At 42.2% G+C, this 16558-nt stretch overlaps 1 protein-coding gene across 1 annotated transcript; it reads left to right on the top strand.

The window, feature by feature from the left end:
- The first annotated feature begins 8450 nt into the window (after positions 1 to 8450).
- Positions 8451 to 12902, top strand: LOC132405197 (growth/differentiation factor 9-like). The gene is made up of 2 exons (XM_059989883.1): positions 8451 to 8935; positions 11198 to 12902. Exons 1-2 carry the CDS (start codon positions 8608 to 8610, stop codon positions 12103 to 12105), a joined length of 1236 nt encoding a protein of 411 aa, XP_059845866.1. The 5' UTR covers positions 8451 to 8607; the 3' UTR covers positions 12106 to 12902.
- The last annotated feature ends 3656 nt before the right edge of the window (positions 12903 to 16558 follow it).

Below are 16558 nucleotides of genomic sequence, written 5' to 3'. Positions count from 1 at the left end.
CACCTGAAAGGACTGTTTGGAACTCTGAATAGTGTTGAGATAGCACCCAAGAGCATGAGAAATAGCTTATTTCACCCCTGCACCTGTTCTGCTAGTCAATAAGAAAAGTGCTGACCTTTTCTGTAGCAGCACTTTCCCTTGATTCCAAATCCCTTGATTCTCTTAATATTAAAAAGCAATCTCTTGATCAGTTTTGACTCAGCTACCAGCCCTCCAGATCCATTATCATTTGAAAATTCCGGAAGATTCAACACCTTCACGTTAAGTTCTTCTTATCTCAGTCCTGAATAGCAGATCCATTATTTTGAGAGCATGACACAGAAAAAAAAAACTTCAAAAACAGTTAGAAAACTATCTGAATGACAGAAAAACCTAGCAATGAAAAAAAGCCCCAATTTCATCACTTAAAGTGAAGGAAGGAAGGAAACGGGAAACCACCAGAAGCCAATGCATCAGTTGTAAACAATCCTCCATAAAACTCCAAGTTTCTAATAAAGTGCACAGACCAACAATTCAGGATTCCAACAGGCCTTTTCCTTCCACCTACGACCACCACCTACTCATCCCACCACACCCCAGCCCACCACTTCTCCATCACTCTTTCAGCAAGAAAGCACATTAAGAAAGGAACACCCAATGTTTACAGATGTTCTTAAAGCAGGGAAAAAATTGACCAACATCTCATGACTGTAAAGATTGGTACTAGGCAATATTATTCTCTGTCCAATTACCTAGGTCAAGTTTGCTGTTCGCATCAAGATAAGCAACATTACCAACGATGCATGGAAGCATTGCCTTTTAAAGTGATAATAATAGATTCAACAAGTAGGGCAATCAGTGGTAAATGCATTTCAACATATACAAATGGCATTATCCACTTCAGATATAAATCTAATTTTGCTGAGGAATACCTGACATCATAAACTGCATGTTCCATCTGAGTAGTCTCCATCCAGATGAACATTGATTTCTCTAACTTCCAGTAATTTCTCCCTGCCCCCCTCTCTTTTTCCATTCCCTATTGTGGTTCCCTTCGCACTCCTCCTTTTCTCCTCACCTACCCATCACTTTCCCTTGCTGTATTTCCTCTTTCCCTTTCTTCCATGGCCCACTCTCCTTTCCTATCAGATTCTTCTTTCTTCAGCCCCTTACCTCTTCCACCTATCACTTAGAAAACCTACATCACAACACAGGCCCTTCAGCCCACAAAGTTGTGCTGAACATGTCCCTACCTTAGAAATTGCTAGGCTTACCCATAGCCCTCTATTTTTCTAAACTCCATGTACCTATCCAAAAGGCTCTTAAAAGAACCTACCATATCCGCTTCCACCACCATTGCCGGCAGCCCATTCCACACACTCACCACTCCCTGCGTAAAAAACTAACCCCTGACATCTCCTCGGTACCTTAAAGCTGTGTCCTCTTGCGGCAACCATTTCAGCCCTGGGAAAAAGCCTCTGACTATCCACACGATCAATGCCTCTCATCATCTTATACACCTCTATCAGGTCACCTCTCATCCTCCGTCGCTCCAAGGAGAAAAGGCCAAGTTCACTCAACCTATTCTCATAAGGCATGCTCCCCAATCCAGGCAACATCCTTGTAAATCTCCTCTGCACCCTTTCTATAGTTTCCACATCCTTCCTGTGGTGAGGTGCCCAGAACTGAGCACAGTTCTCCAAGTAAGGTCTGACCAGGGCCCTATATAGCTGCAACATTACCTCTCGGCTCCTAAACTCAATCCCACAATTGATGAACGCCAATACCCTGTATGCCTTCTTAACCACAGAGTCAACCTGTACAGCTGCTTTGAGCGTCCTATGGACTCAGACCCCAAGACCCCTCTGATCCTCCACACTCCCAAGAGTCTTTACATTAATACCATATTCTGCCATCATATTTGACCTACCAAAATGAACCACTTCACACTTATCTGGGTTGAACTCAATCTGCCACTTCTCAGCCTAGTTTTGCATCCTATCGATGTCTCACTGTAACCTCTGACAGCCCTCCACAGTATCCACAACACCCCCAACCACAACACCTTAGCTTCTTACTCCCACCTCCATCCCAAATGGTTTTATTTATCACCTGCCAGCTTGTAGTCCTTTATCTCCCGCACCTTTTTATTCTGGCTTCTTCCCTCTTCCTTTCCAGGCCTGATGAATGGTCTCTGACTGCTTTATTCTCTCCAAATATCCTGCCTGATCTGTTGTGTTCCTCCAACATTTTGTGTGTGTTTCTCTGCATTTGCCAAATGGTAAAGAACCACCAATGGAGTTAAAAAGAACATGAAGTCCATGTAAACAGATCACAAGTATACACTCAGTGGCCACCTTATTAGATACACCTGTTTGGTAATGCAAATACCTAATCTGCCAATCTTGTGGCAGCAAGTCAATGCATAAAAGCACGCAGATCTGGCCAAGAGGCTCAGTTGTTATTCAGACCAAACATCAGAATGGAAGCATTTTTTTGTGTGTTGCTCCAGATTTCTAGCATCTGCAATCCCTTTTGTCTCTCCAACCATGAGAGTGGCTTCTTTAATGAGGGAAGGGGTCTAATAGGAGTTAGAGGAGGACAGAGGTTAATGAGAGAGGTCAGAGGAAAATAGCTGGACTGGTTCAAGCTGACATGAAGATGCAGTAACTCAAATAACCACACTTAACAACAGTGATTTGCAGAAGAGCATCACTGAATGCACAACAATCGAACCTTGAAGTGGATGAACCACAGAGGCAGAAGACTGTAAACATACACTCAGTGGCCACTTTATTGGATACAGTAGTAATATCAATGTCGTGCAGTAGTAATATCAATGTCGTTTATGCATAGTAAAAGTTCTAATGTTATACATTTCTCAGATAGACACCAGGCACTGATCCCCACCGTCTGGCCCACTTTGTGCAATTACCATCAGGCAGGAGGTACAGAAGCCTGAAGTCCCACACCACAAGATTCTGCAATAGCTACTTCCATTCAACTACTTAGTTCCTGAACCAGCTGGCAAACCTGCTCACTACAGTTTAGCAAACATCATGCCCACTGATACAAAATGGACTTTGGTCCAATTGGCTTTCTTGTAAAAATTGTGTATAATTTATATTTTTCTTATGGTGGTTATATGATGATATGTGCATGTGATGCTACTCCAAATATTTTTTCATTTTACTTGTGCACATCACAATAGCTAAGTTTGAATTTGACTAAAATAACAAAAAACAGATCAGACCATACTTTGTTCAGCTGAGAATCACTCTGGGCGCATCTTAAAGATGTGTTGGCCTAGAAGGAAATTTGCTTACCAGAATGCCAGTTTTGGTTTCCCAGAGAAACTGGACTAGATAGCACCAATTCTGAGCCAGTAGTACCAATACACTCTACACTTTGGCAATTGGCTCCCAACAGATCTTAGCTAATCATTCTATATTTCTAAAACCTCATCAGGACTGATGAAAGGTCTCGGCCCGAAACGTCAACTGTACTTTTCCCTATAGATGCTGCCTGGCCTGCTGCGTTCCACCAGCATTTTGTGTGTGTTGCTTGAATTTCCAGCATCTGCAGTTTTCCTTGTGTTACAGTACATTTAAGTTTTTTTGTTCTTTCTTTATTCAGATGTATTTCACTTGTCTAATCATATTTCATTGAGAACATCAGGGCACTGTGGAAAAAGCTTTCATCAAGTCCACCAGAGGCATAGCATCAGGATCTGCTGCCTGAAGCCCATCAATGATCATGGATTTGCTGCCCAAGGCTTCTCTCATTCATCGACTCCCCACATCAGTGATGTTGAAAGCCGAGTAAACACTAGGTTAGCCCTGCCATGAGGATCCTGTGCGAGGGGAATATGACGTGTGCAAGCCCTTTGAGCATTCAACACGACTCCATTTCTCATCATATCTCAGACACTGAATTTCTGTTATAGCCAGAGTGGGTATTTTTTCCAGATTGTTTTCCCTATGTTGTATTCTCATCCACTGGCACTGATCATTCATATTCTCTTGAAGTCTGGTTACATCCTCCCCCATACCCATAATTCCATTTAACTTCCCATCAACAGCAGTCTTGGAAAATAAGACCTTTAGTCCCCTCAGCCAAATTGTTGTTATAGATTGTGAAAAATTGGGGTCCCACGCACAGATCCATGTGGTTATCCTCTGGTCACAAGCTGACAATACGAGAATAATCCATCCAATCCAAACCCCCCTCTTTGTTGGGAATCAGTGAGTGGGTAGAATATTTCCTGTTTGTAATCAAATAGCATCTTACAGATACATCCAAGCTGATGACAGCTACCTGCAACTATTTTACTTTGCTTTCTAGAAAAGTACATGAAGAAATAGTTATTAAGGGAAAAAAATTGCTAAGGAGCAGTGGACAAATCTTGATTGACGGGTTAAGTTTACAGGAAGTTTAAAAGATAGAGCAACTTTGGAAGGGAATCCCAGAGGGAGACAAATGGCACCAAAAGGCTAGTAAAGGACTATATCTGGTTTATTTTCACACCCCACTTTTCCAACAGGTGATTAAATCATTTACACAGTACAATTGTTCTTATAAAAACGGATTTAATCCTAAAAAATACAGCTTTTGTTCCCATTTTAATTATTCAAATTATTTCAGTTATTCAAAACAGTATTATTTTATCTAAAGATGAATAAGGTTCCAGGCATTACTGGTTCAGTTTTCATAGCAGTCATCTGCATGGGGTAATTTTACTTCTATGTGTTACCAATTTTGTCAAGAAGCACAATAGATTTACAAGGTATTTTAAATTCTGTTTAAAAATAATCCCAGAAATCAGAACTACCCCTGGATTGTTTATTTCATTCATTTATTTTTGCCAAGATGAAAACAAAGCTTTTATACAATGTAGAAATGCAATAAACATGATTGTCAAGATCCTTTTGTAACAGATATTTACAGGATCACATAGGCTAATCATTTCAGAACTCGATGGAATAGTTCAGATGTAATCTGTAAATGAATCTCTATCATTGTTAATACTTGTTAAATTACCACCTTTTAAAAGATACTGAATAGTATCAATGTCCTCCACCCCCACCCTACACCATTCAAGCAGAAATATGTGTTTGTGGAATCATGCGAGTTTGTGGCCGATTCAGCAAGGAACCTACTTGCAACTTTTCCAAAAAGTTATCTCCTCAGGCAAAAAAGAATACACACACACACACTTTATGAAATGCTGCAAGGAAAGCTATAGCGAGAACAACAACAATTTCAAGTTCAGAAATTTATAGACGTCTCTTTTTTTTCTTCCCCAATAGTTAATTTGGTGATGTACAAACTAATTGAGAGGAAACATATACCTGTACATTTGACACTGCATTGTGAACTAGAGCTATTGTTGCTCACTTGATCTTTCAGACTGTCTCACCAACAGTCCAAATAGGCTTAAGGTTTACAGATAGTAAGGCCTTCCAAACTAAAATCATGCCATCATTGTATGTTGCAATCACAGGGATGCATCTTACTGAAATGTTCTTAAACCAATTCTCCGTCTGTTCTGTCAGATGCTTATTAAAAAAAAATCTTAATGGCCAGCCATTTTAATGCTATTTATTACTAGTAACTGATGTGTCTGTACTTGGTCTCCTCCACTGCCAAGCTGATGCCACATGGAAATTAAAGAAATAGAACCTCACATTCCACCTTGCTAATCTCCAACTTGAACGCATGACTATTGTTTTCTTCAATTTCCGGTAATGACTCCTCTGTTTTCTCTTATCCTACTGGCCCCATCATTCCTTCTTCCCCGTGCTCTGCTCTCTTGATCTTCCTGTTGCCCACATATTCCTCCCTCCTCACCTCCTTCCCTTTATTCCACATCCTGCTGTCCTCTTCTGTTGGTTTCCACCTATCATCCTCTCAGTTTGTTCCCACTCTCCCCCTTCCCTCACCTACCTATTAACCCCAAATCCCTCACCTGGATCAACATTCACTTGACTTCAGAAGCATTTTCTTAACTATGAGGAGATCTGGGTTTGAGATAAACATGAGATGCTGGAAATCCAAAGTAACACACAGAAAATGGAGGGACTCAGCAGGTCAGGCAGCATCTATGTAGAGGATTAAAGAGCTGATGCTTTGTGTCAGGACCCTTCATCAAGACTGGAAAGGAAGGGGGAAGAAGCCAGGGGGTGGGGGAGGAGTACAGGAGGGAAGGTGATACATGATGCTAAGGTAGGTGAGTGGATGAGGGAGGGAAGGATAAAAGAGAAGCTAGGTGGTGGTAGGTGGAAAAGATAAAGGGCTAAGGAGAGTTGACCATGGGAGGAAGGGAAGGAAGAGGGGCACCAGATGGTGGTGATAGGTACCTGAGGAGAAGAGAAGAGGTAAGAGGGGAACCAGAATGGGGAATGGAAGCAGAGAGAAATTACTAGAAGTTGGAGAAATCAATATTCATGCCATAAGGTTGGAGGCTACCCAAACGGAATAGGAGGTATTACTCCTCCAACCTGTGAGTGGTCTTATTGTGGCAATAGAAGAGACCAACATGTCAGAATGGGAATGGGGAATTAAAATGGTTGGCCATTAAGAAATCCTCCCCAATATTGTAGGGAGGAACAGCTCCTTCCTCTTACCATATCTGGACTGATCGCAATGTCAATCCATAAACTAGTTCAATCTGCCTGCACACAGACCATACCCTCTTTTCCTTAATTGTTTGCACATCTGCCTAAATGCCTCAAACATTGATTTCATATCTGTTTCTCCCAACACCCTTGACAACAGCTTACAACAGGCAATTCCTAATCTTTGTGTAAAAATAACTTGCCTCATAAATCACATTTTGAAACTGTGCTCTTCTCACCTTAGACCGTATGATATAGGAGCAGAACCTGGCCATTCAGCCCATCGAGTCTGCTCCTCCATTCCATCATAGCTGATTTCTCGATCCCACTCAATTCAAAAGCTTGTCTTCTAGTAGAATAGGGAGCATAACAATGCAGAACAGGCCCTTTAGCTCATAATGTTATGCAGCCTTTTAACCTATTCTAGCTCTTCATTTTTCTATCATCCTTGTGCCTATTTAAGTATTTTAAATGTCCCTAATGTATCTGCCTCTATCACAACCCCTGGCAGCATGTTCCACACACCTACCTACTCTCTAACAGTTGATGTACATCTCTGGAGAGAAAGAGCAACTATCCTGCCTATAATTTTATATCATGTCAGGTCACTCTTTGACCTTGGATGCTAGAGAAGACCTCCTAAGTTTATACTTTTTATACTTAACAGCCAGCACACTCCAATCGACGTAACATCCTAATAAACCACTTCCAAAGCTCTTTCCCCATAGCATATGCAAATCTGTACAAAATAAACGTTTTATACAGCCAGGGCCAGTAAAGGAAGTAGAAAATACTCCTTGTGTGAGCATTTAAAAACATATGGGAATGGAATGTAACAAACTAAATCCCACGTAAACAATTTGAACAATTGCAGAATGCATCTTAAGTGTATTATAAACCCATTCACTTTCCCCCATAAATTTATCCATCATTGTTTTGCCAAGAATTCTTGAAAACAGAATGTTACTACCAGCGGTAGCTATTTCGTTGCACTTGTTCCCAGACTGTTACAAATAACTTCCAGTAGATCACGGGTTAAATCAATAGTTTCACAAGCTGAAGACTATTATTCGAGGCCAATAACGATTATAAAAAGGAATTTAGATTTGCCCGGTCTGGAATGTCGCGTATAAACAAGAAACAGTTGTTTGTTTGAATGAATTCTTATTTTCTGGAGACCTTGGGGCAACGTGGATGTGGAAGCACTGAATACGGAAAGGGTTCAAAAACTCCGTGATGGATGACACCCGAGGCATCTGCAACAGAACAGGTGGCTTAGGCGTGGCAAGTTATTAACCACTAGGCAAGGAGCCAACCCTGGAAAGCGTCAATGATGGGGGCTAATTAGAGTTCATGGATTTTCTCAAACAACTAATTATAAAACCTTTGCAATTATATACTAATTGTGAATTGTTCAACAAACTTTCACTTACTTATTTATACATAAACCACAAAGTTTGCCCCGTTTCAATAAGCAGAACTTGTTGAACGTTATACAATATCGATAAGCCGTCATTAGTAGGTTGATGGACCTTGCTGCGAGGCGAGAGTAAAGAGAACCTAAAAGTTCTTCCAGCTCTCTTTTAAATTCTGTAAGAGCACCTGTCTCCACCATCTTTGAAATAAACTCGGCAATTATAATGCAATATGTGCAGAGTCAAAGAGATTTCTGGTTGTAAGTGTGGTAGTGAGCGCCTTCAACACAAAATTCATACATAAGTGTGGAGTAACGGCCGGACGGTGCGCGGAGAGTGTCATTGTCACTACAAAATCCTAACATCGAGATTATATTAATTTCATGTCAGAAGGTTTTTCCTCTGACTGCTAATGCGATCACTGCATTCTTGCGTGCCCTACAAGTTCTTGCTGATTATTAAATTATCTTTATTAATTGTCTTGATGAGATCGTTGCACCTGCGTGTTCTAGATTCTGTTTAAAAGGCGGCAAGGGGCTCCATACCATCAGTACTAGTGAGTCGGGATTGCACTGAGGTGTTTTCTGCAGTTAAAAATGTGTCTTTTATCACAGATCCGTCATAATATTTGGTTAGTGTTGTTCACGAACTCGATTCCTCTCGCTACTCTGATCAGCTTTCCTGACAAAGAAGTAACTCAGAACTCTGAGAATTATATTTTGCTGCCTCTACTAAACGTTCTGACCAACAAGAATGGTTGGGATTACCGAGGTCCTGCAAAACCGGATGTTAGTCATTTGAAGTATATGAAGAGACTTTATACCGTGGCCGCGACACAAGATGGAATACCTCGGCGACTTGTGGGCCATCTCTACAACACTGTGAGATTACTGACACCACGGGCTCAGTTCCGTTCCACACAAGGTGAGCCTGAACTTGCATATCAACGTTTTCAGAAGAAATCTATAAGACTGCGATTTTCCTTAAATTCTTAATTCATGTTTCATTTTGTTTAAATTAAGCTATTTGCGTACTTTTAAGACCTGGCATTATAGATCACTTATGTAATTATTAATCAGATGTAGTAACTACACATCACTTGGGGGAAATGGCTGGAAACAGTAATGTAAATGACTGCATATTGACGCTAATGAGGCTTTTGAAACGGGATAAGAATGGCTTAAGATCTTGAATTTAGTTGTGGAGGGGAGGTGGGAGTGAGGCTAATCTGAAAGCTGTATGACCTGGGAGCTATTAGGCGTATATAAGTCTACATTCATCAGATTGGTTATTTAGAAATAAAATGCCTTCTAATGATACGATAAAGATGGCAAGTCCGAGGGATGATGGATGTCGAGGGATTTTAAAGGGATGAAATAGGAAGGCTCGGGCTTTAGGAGAAAGACCGAAGTACTAGTAGACAAAATGGAGAAAAATAACAAGTGCGTTTGTTGGTTACTTGCCCTCAATTAACCAAAATTGGAGTAAGGCCTTCGGAGATCACTGGGGCAATGTGTGTCTGGAGCTAGAGGATATAGTTGAGATACTGAATCGGTCTTCAGTAAGATGATTGCGAGATGGTGAGATGCTGAAACAAATTGCCACCTGAAAGGCATTGGGTGTTTTAGCAAGCTTATTGGATAAATCGTTCTGTTAATGTATCCCAGTCTTCAATGAAAGCCAAAGAGATTGCTAATACTCTGGTTTTTTAAAATCCTTGTTCTTGGTGAGATGCCAAATTACTAGCTAACGTAAAGGTGCCAAACAAACATGACGTCTTTATTTCAGAAGAAATAACAATCCAAATAAATATAGGTTGGTAAGTATGTCCATAGAAAGCTTTTAAAGAAAAACTAAGATACTATTGATGTAGTTTCAAGCGTAAATTAAAAATAGTCTGTAGAGATTAAGGGAGGTACAGTCTAAACAACATCGCTCTTTCTCAGTGTACTGTGTGCGGCCCGCGGTGATGCAAAGCAGGAAACTCCTCCCCGTAGACCTTGTTGTGGAGGGCAGGGCTGATAGTGTGGACAATATGGATGTCCATAAGATTAGAATCCAGGCCGTGTTGGCAAATTTGATCCCAAATTGGCTGTGCAATAGGACGGGAAAGTGGAATCTTGCCTTTGTAAATGAGCTTGTGACGATTTGGTGTGACGTGGTGGTGGGAGTAGTTGTTGGTGTCGTACTATTACAGTGCCAGCAACAGGTTCGGTTCTGCCGCTGTCTAAGGAGTTTGCTTGCACATGGGGGACCACACTGGTTTCCTAGTAGGTTAATGGGTCAAATTGGCCAGCGTGAAGGGCCAGTTATGGTGCTGAATCGCCAAAGAAAACGTGTAACACAGCCCAAGTGAGTGTAGGAGAGATGCTTGTACTTGAAATAATACGATTGGATTTGTTACTAATGAATAGTAGGACCGATAGTAGGGGACCTTGAATTCCTGGAGATGGCAGCATATTCATCTCGGCATGATGAAGCATAGTATTTAAGAGCAAGAAGGTCCAGGTAAACCTCACAGTACCTAGACCACGAGTGCTGTACAGGGTTCTAGCTACAAGGAAGAGCTTGATTGCACTAGTGGGATTAGAGATTAACCAGAATGTTTTCTACTATTTGAGAGTATACTAGATGGCCTGCTTGATTTTTGGAGCTGAGGGGTGTAGATAGTAAGAACCTCTATAGATCCGGGGGAGGGGGGCATTTCCTACCCCTTGTTGACTAGAAACATGAAAATCTGCAGATGCTGGAATCCAAAGCAACACACAACGCCGCAGGAACTCGGCAAGCCAGGTCCCGATGAAAGGTTTCGGCCCGAAACGTCAACTGTTCGGAAGATGCCTGGCCGATTGAGTTCCTATAACTTGTGTTGGGGATATCAGATTCCACCCCCCCCCCACCCACCCCGTGGGTACAATCATGACGCTCTGCTGTCTGCAAGTCGACATTTACTCCAGCCATGTATTAAGGTTAAAGATCATGAGCTATAGGTGGGTGCGGACTGACGAGTGGATCGACTAGCTTTCGTTTCCGTTGCTACTAGGGTTGATATTTAATACAAAGTAGTAACGTGACCTGAACTGAAGTACATTTAACGTTTGCTTCCGACGTGTAAACTTGAAACTTTGCAGTATTTATCATTTTAATGGCTTGTACTTGTGACCTTATTTCTTTTTCCCTCAGAAGTATTTAAACAAGATGTCCTCTATGGCCTGGCGCCCATCACTTCTCGGGAACGATTACTCCGATCCGTGCTCCTGTACTCGGTCACTAAATCGGCGTACTTTCCCGTCCTGTGCACCTGCAACCTCACTGTCCACGAGCCCTATTCCGACCAGATGTGCTCCGACAGTCCTCGTTCGCACAGCTTCCACGTCCAGTTCGGGCGCAGGAACAGGCACAAGTGGGTTGAAGTGGACCTGGCCTCCTTCCTCCAGCCGTTCGTCAGGCCACACCGGGGCAACCTTAACGTAGTCTTCAGTTACAAGTGCGCCAAAGCAGGCAACGGCACAGGAGTTTCGGAACTGACCCTGGTGCCTCCCTCTTTGCTTCTGTTTCTCAACGACACCCGGGTGCAGACACGCCACAGCTGGTTCCCGATGGAAATGGGCGAGCAATCCCGGATGGGCCAAGTGCACAAACTGAAGAGTCGTTCCACTGAGAACGGTGTGCAGGGCTTGAGCTCCAGCCCCAGCCGCCGCAGAGGACCCAGAAGTGACCGGGAAGGGCTGTACCATCCGCGAACGGCTCGCCGCTATCCCCAGTTCCAGGACCCCGATCAAGAATGCCAACTTCACGACTTCCGACTGTCTTTCAGCCAGCTCCGGTGGGACCGCTGGATTATAGCACCCCATAACTACAATCCTCGTTATTGCAAAGGCAGCTGCCCACGGGCGCTCGGTCATCGTTATGGATCCCCGGTTCACACCTTGATCCAGAATATTCTCTACGAAAAAGTGGACTCGACAGTACCTCGCCCCTCCTGCGTTCCTTCCAAATATAATCCGCTGAGCGTGTTAACGCTGGAGAGCGATGGCTCCATCGCGTACAAAGAGTACGAGGATATGATTGCTACCATGTGCACATGCCGCTAGTGGGTAAAAGACTAGACATTTCTCTGCATCTGAAATTTGTCACTGCTTGCGAAGCCAAGAAAATCGCAATTTGTATTTTTAGTTGTAATTTAATGAACATTTAAGTGAAATGAAAGTCGTGGAGTACAACTCCCTCCGACTAAGTGTGGATGTGACTTCGTTTATTTTGGATTTTTGCTAATGTGTCCTGGATTTTGTCTAAACGTTATGGAACTGATTTTAGTGTTTACATTTGTTTAAACTGTGTCGAAAGCAGAGACAACGTGGCCGGAAGGACTGTTTTTTCTTGGCCGTACAAGCACGAGGTTTTGCATACTAAACCCACGATCCCTCCCTTCCCAAATTGGATAACATTTTAAAATGCACCATGCGCAAATTTTATTTGGATATCTCAATATTTGAAGTTCTACCTAAATGAAATTCTCGGACTGCAACCGTGCACGGATATACGCACAATTGACGGCAGTAAAGTGTTCACAATTGGGTTGTAATTCCATTCACCTGAAAATGTAAAATGATTTGGGAGACTACTCCACTGGTGGGAAAATTCTTACATAGCTACAAGAGAATTTTAAATTTTTAAAAGATTCATTGAGTGAATTAATGTTGCTTTCGCACGGTTGTGGTGTGTGATACGAACGTTGGTGATGTATGAAGTTGCTTTAGTGCATGAAATGTTTTGAACAAAGACATCCTGCTTGAAGGCCAAAGAAAATAAATAGCAATGACAAACTATTTCTTTAGGTTATTTTCTGCTGGGGGGAGAAGAGGGTGGTGGAAATGAGATGAACATCTGAATGTTGCATACCTGGTCCTTCCGCCCAACTTCCTGGAAGGACCTCGTTTATTTCCCTAGTCCTCTGCCTTGTTGCACTATCTCTGGACATTCCTCAAGGTAAGTCTGAAACAAGGATTCACAGCTTTTTTTTATGCCCGACTAAGGGATCTGTGTACCCAAGGTTGTGAAACCCTGCTCTAAAATGTTATCTTGAAGACTCTTTCCTCCTCCATAAATGGAGGGACCCCCTCACCACACAGCCCTCCTTTGCCCATCTCCATGCAGATTGAGAATGGTATTTACAGATACGTTATGGAACAGGCCCTTCTGCCCCAACAAGCTGCACCCACCTATTTACCACTAGCCTAATCAAGACAATTTACAATGACTGATTAACCTACTAACCAATGTGACTTTGGATTGTGGGAGGAAACCAGAGCACCAGGAAGATACCCACATAGTTCACGGAGTGGACAAACTCCCTACACATGGTGCCAGAATTGAACTCTGAATGCCAGACTGCCCTGAGCAGTAATAGCATCACACTAACTGCTACACTACACTACATAGCAACTTGCCTGCCTCAGCCAATGCTGATTCATTGAATGCAAATTCTCCCACCAAAGATGCTGAAAGCCAAAATGCATTTCAAAAGATTGTTTCCTTCTACTCTTCTGTGCCCACAACCATTCTTCCAATAGCATCCTTTCAACTCCCACCATTCAGGGAACCAAATGAAGCAGCAATTTGCTATAGTTAACAATACTGCATTTGTTGTTTGTAATACAGGTGCTCCTTCACTACTGAAAGCAAATACAGTATGGGTGACTGCAGAGTGCCTACATAGAGCAACTAAGCTTGGTGCCTATACTTCATCCTACTGACTACAAACTACAGGTGCATGCACTGTGGGGGGCGGGGGGGGGGAGCTCCCAGCAAGCTGACAGTGCCTCTTTCTGGACATGTTGCATTTTCTGAAATTTGTAGTGAATTTTCCAATTTTGGCTAGCTTGCCTAATATCTAAACTTCCCACTTTTGCTTTTCATTGTATTGTCTGTTAATTTTGTTTAGTCTAGCCTCCTAGGCATGACACATGGAAATGGATGTGGGGTGGTCTGAGTGATCCTTCATTAGGGTAGGTAGATCAGTAACTTCAAATTCCTTGGTGTTATATCAAGATCTCTTGGGAGCACAGGTTTGCACAGATTTAGGATATTGTGTGAAACTTTACTCAGTGGAGAGTATCCTGAGTATTGCAGCTTGGTATGGAGACATCAATGCCCAGGAAGTCCAAAGTGGTGGAGACAACCTAGTCCATCACAGGAAAGCCTCTTTCTCTCTCCCCCCCCCCCCCCCCCCCACATCTATGAAGAGCATTGACAAAGCAGCAACATATCCTCCCCACACAGACCATGCTCTCCTCACTGGTGCCATGGTAAGGAAGTACAGAAGCCTTGGGAGTCATACCAACAGGTTCAAGACGGTTACTACCCTTCAACCATCAGGTTCTTGATCCACTGGATAACATTGCTCACCTTTACAGTGAACTGGACTTGTTTTCAAGGACCCTACAACTTGTGTTTTCAGTACTTTATTCAGATTCCCAGCAAATACATTTCAACTTCATGTACTGTTTCTGAATTTTAGGTATGTTGCAATTTGATTACTGTTGAATGAGGGAACATGGGTAAAATGCTAGTTAAATGTAACTTAAGTCCCCCTTGATTGTCAAGTTATCCAAGTTCTCCCTTGAGTTTCCTGTAATGAGATTCCATCCTGATAAATCCTTGCACAAAGGTCACCTACTTTAACTTCATCCTTGCTAATGCCATTAGACCTTGCCTCCATTCTATTGTCCCCATTGAAACACATTCACTCCTGTGCATGTCAAACTTTAAATAATTTTTTTTCCTTGTTTCTGAAAACAAGATTCTGCAAATGCTGGAAAGTGCAAAATGACAGAGGAACTAAGTTGGGCAGCATCTGAAATATATAGCTGACAAATTAATTGCATTATAATTCATGCAAATGAACTGCAGGCTTTCCTTGGAGGGGAAAAAATGAAAGGATGGGGGGGGGGGGTGGTTTGAGTCCTGATGAAAGGTGTTGCCCAAAACATTAACTGTTTGTTCCCCTCCATTGATGCTGTCTAACTTGAGTTCCTCCAGCATTTTGTGTCTTTATTAATGTATTTGGTCTTTTTCTATTTTCCTTGCTCTTCAAGGTTTTGTCTGTTTTACTGATGGTTTATAAGGTGACCATTTAAAGTAGCAAGTAGCATCCCTGGCTCCTCTTGGAAACAAAAGGTGAGTCTAGTTCCTAATGTCTAATTATTGATCAAAATTAAAGATGGAACTTGTTGTTGCTGTAACAATCTAACACAAAGATTGGCTACTTGATCAAAAACTGGTGAACTCCAGGAAAATCGGATTGTGCCTCCAGCATCAGAAATGGTTTAATGGATCTGATCCTTTGGTTCTAGGACCATGTGGTTCTCCCATGTGTTTCAGCTCCATAGCAGATCTGTACAAATATTGCAGCTGGTCTTTACTAAAATGATATGGAGCAGTGGATAATTTCCAGGGTACACATTCCAAAATCTGGAAACACATCTTGCTAGGCCCACTGAAATCTATTGTCAAATGTGGATCTTGATGGACAAATTATCCTAAAACATTTTGGTTTGCACAAAAAGAATATTTTCAGTGCCCTACCATTCATTAAGACCTACCCTAGTTGGTCCAACTGAAGTGCAACACGTCACTTGTCTGCATTAAATTCTACCTACCCTTTTAGCCCACTTTTTCCAACCAGTCCAGATCCCCTGCTGCAAGCTCTGATCTTCATTGTTCACTACACCACTGGTCTTGGTATCATCTGCAAACTAGCTAATCTGGTTAACCATATTATCTAGATTGATACAGATGACAGACAACATACCCAGCCCTGATCTGTGGCCCTCCAGTCAGAGGCAACCATCCACTACTGTTCTCCAGCTTCTCCCAAAAAGCCAATGTCTAATCCAATTTATCACATTATCTTGAATGCCAAGTAACTGAACCACCTTGACCAACTTGCTGCAGGCCTGTCAAATGCCTTAAAGTCCATGCAGAGAACATCCACAGCCTTGCCTTCATTAACTTTATTGGTAATTCCCTTGAGCTCTAAGATTCAATAGACATGACCTGCCATGCTGACTATCCCTAAACAACCAATATCTATCAAAATACTCATATCCAGTCCCTTGGAATTGTATCTTCCAATAACTTTACTAATGTCAGGCTCACAAGCCTATAATTTCTTGGTTTATTTTGCTGTTTTCTTAAACAGCAAAACATTAGCTATCCTCCAATCCTCTTGTACCTCACCTGCCTCTAAGGATGAAGTGAAAATCTCTGCTACAACCCCTGCAATTACTGCACTTGCTTTCTATTGAGTCTGAAAGAACACCTGGTTAGGCCCTGGTGATTTATCCACCCTTCTTGCTTCAAGACAGCCAACACCCCCTCCATAATCTGTATGGAGTCCATGACTTTACTGCTGCTTTCTCTTCTATGGGCTGTCCATCTCCTGAGTAAATGCCAAAAATTAATTTAATCCCCATCTTCTGGCTCTGCACATAACCATTCTGATCTTCCAGAGGACCAATTTTGTCCATTGCAATCCTTGTGCTC

This window comes from Hypanus sabinus, chromosome 15 (genome assembly GCF_030144855.1).
Source record: "Hypanus sabinus isolate sHypSab1 chromosome 15, sHypSab1.hap1, whole genome shotgun sequence".
Classification (NCBI taxonomy): domain Eukaryota; kingdom Metazoa; phylum Chordata; class Chondrichthyes; order Myliobatiformes; family Dasyatidae; genus Hypanus; species Hypanus sabinus.
This window is presented reverse-complemented; position numbering and strand designations above follow the sequence as displayed.

Coding starts and splice junctions, on each gene's coding strand:
- LOC132405197 (XM_059989883.1), top strand. CDS start 8,608: ATGTGTCTTTTATCACAGATCCGTCATAATATTTGGTTAGTGTTGTTC. Junction 8,936..11,197: donor TCAGTTCCGTTCCACACAAG/GTGAGCCTGAAC, acceptor TTCCCTCAGAAG/TATTTAAACAAGATGTCCTC.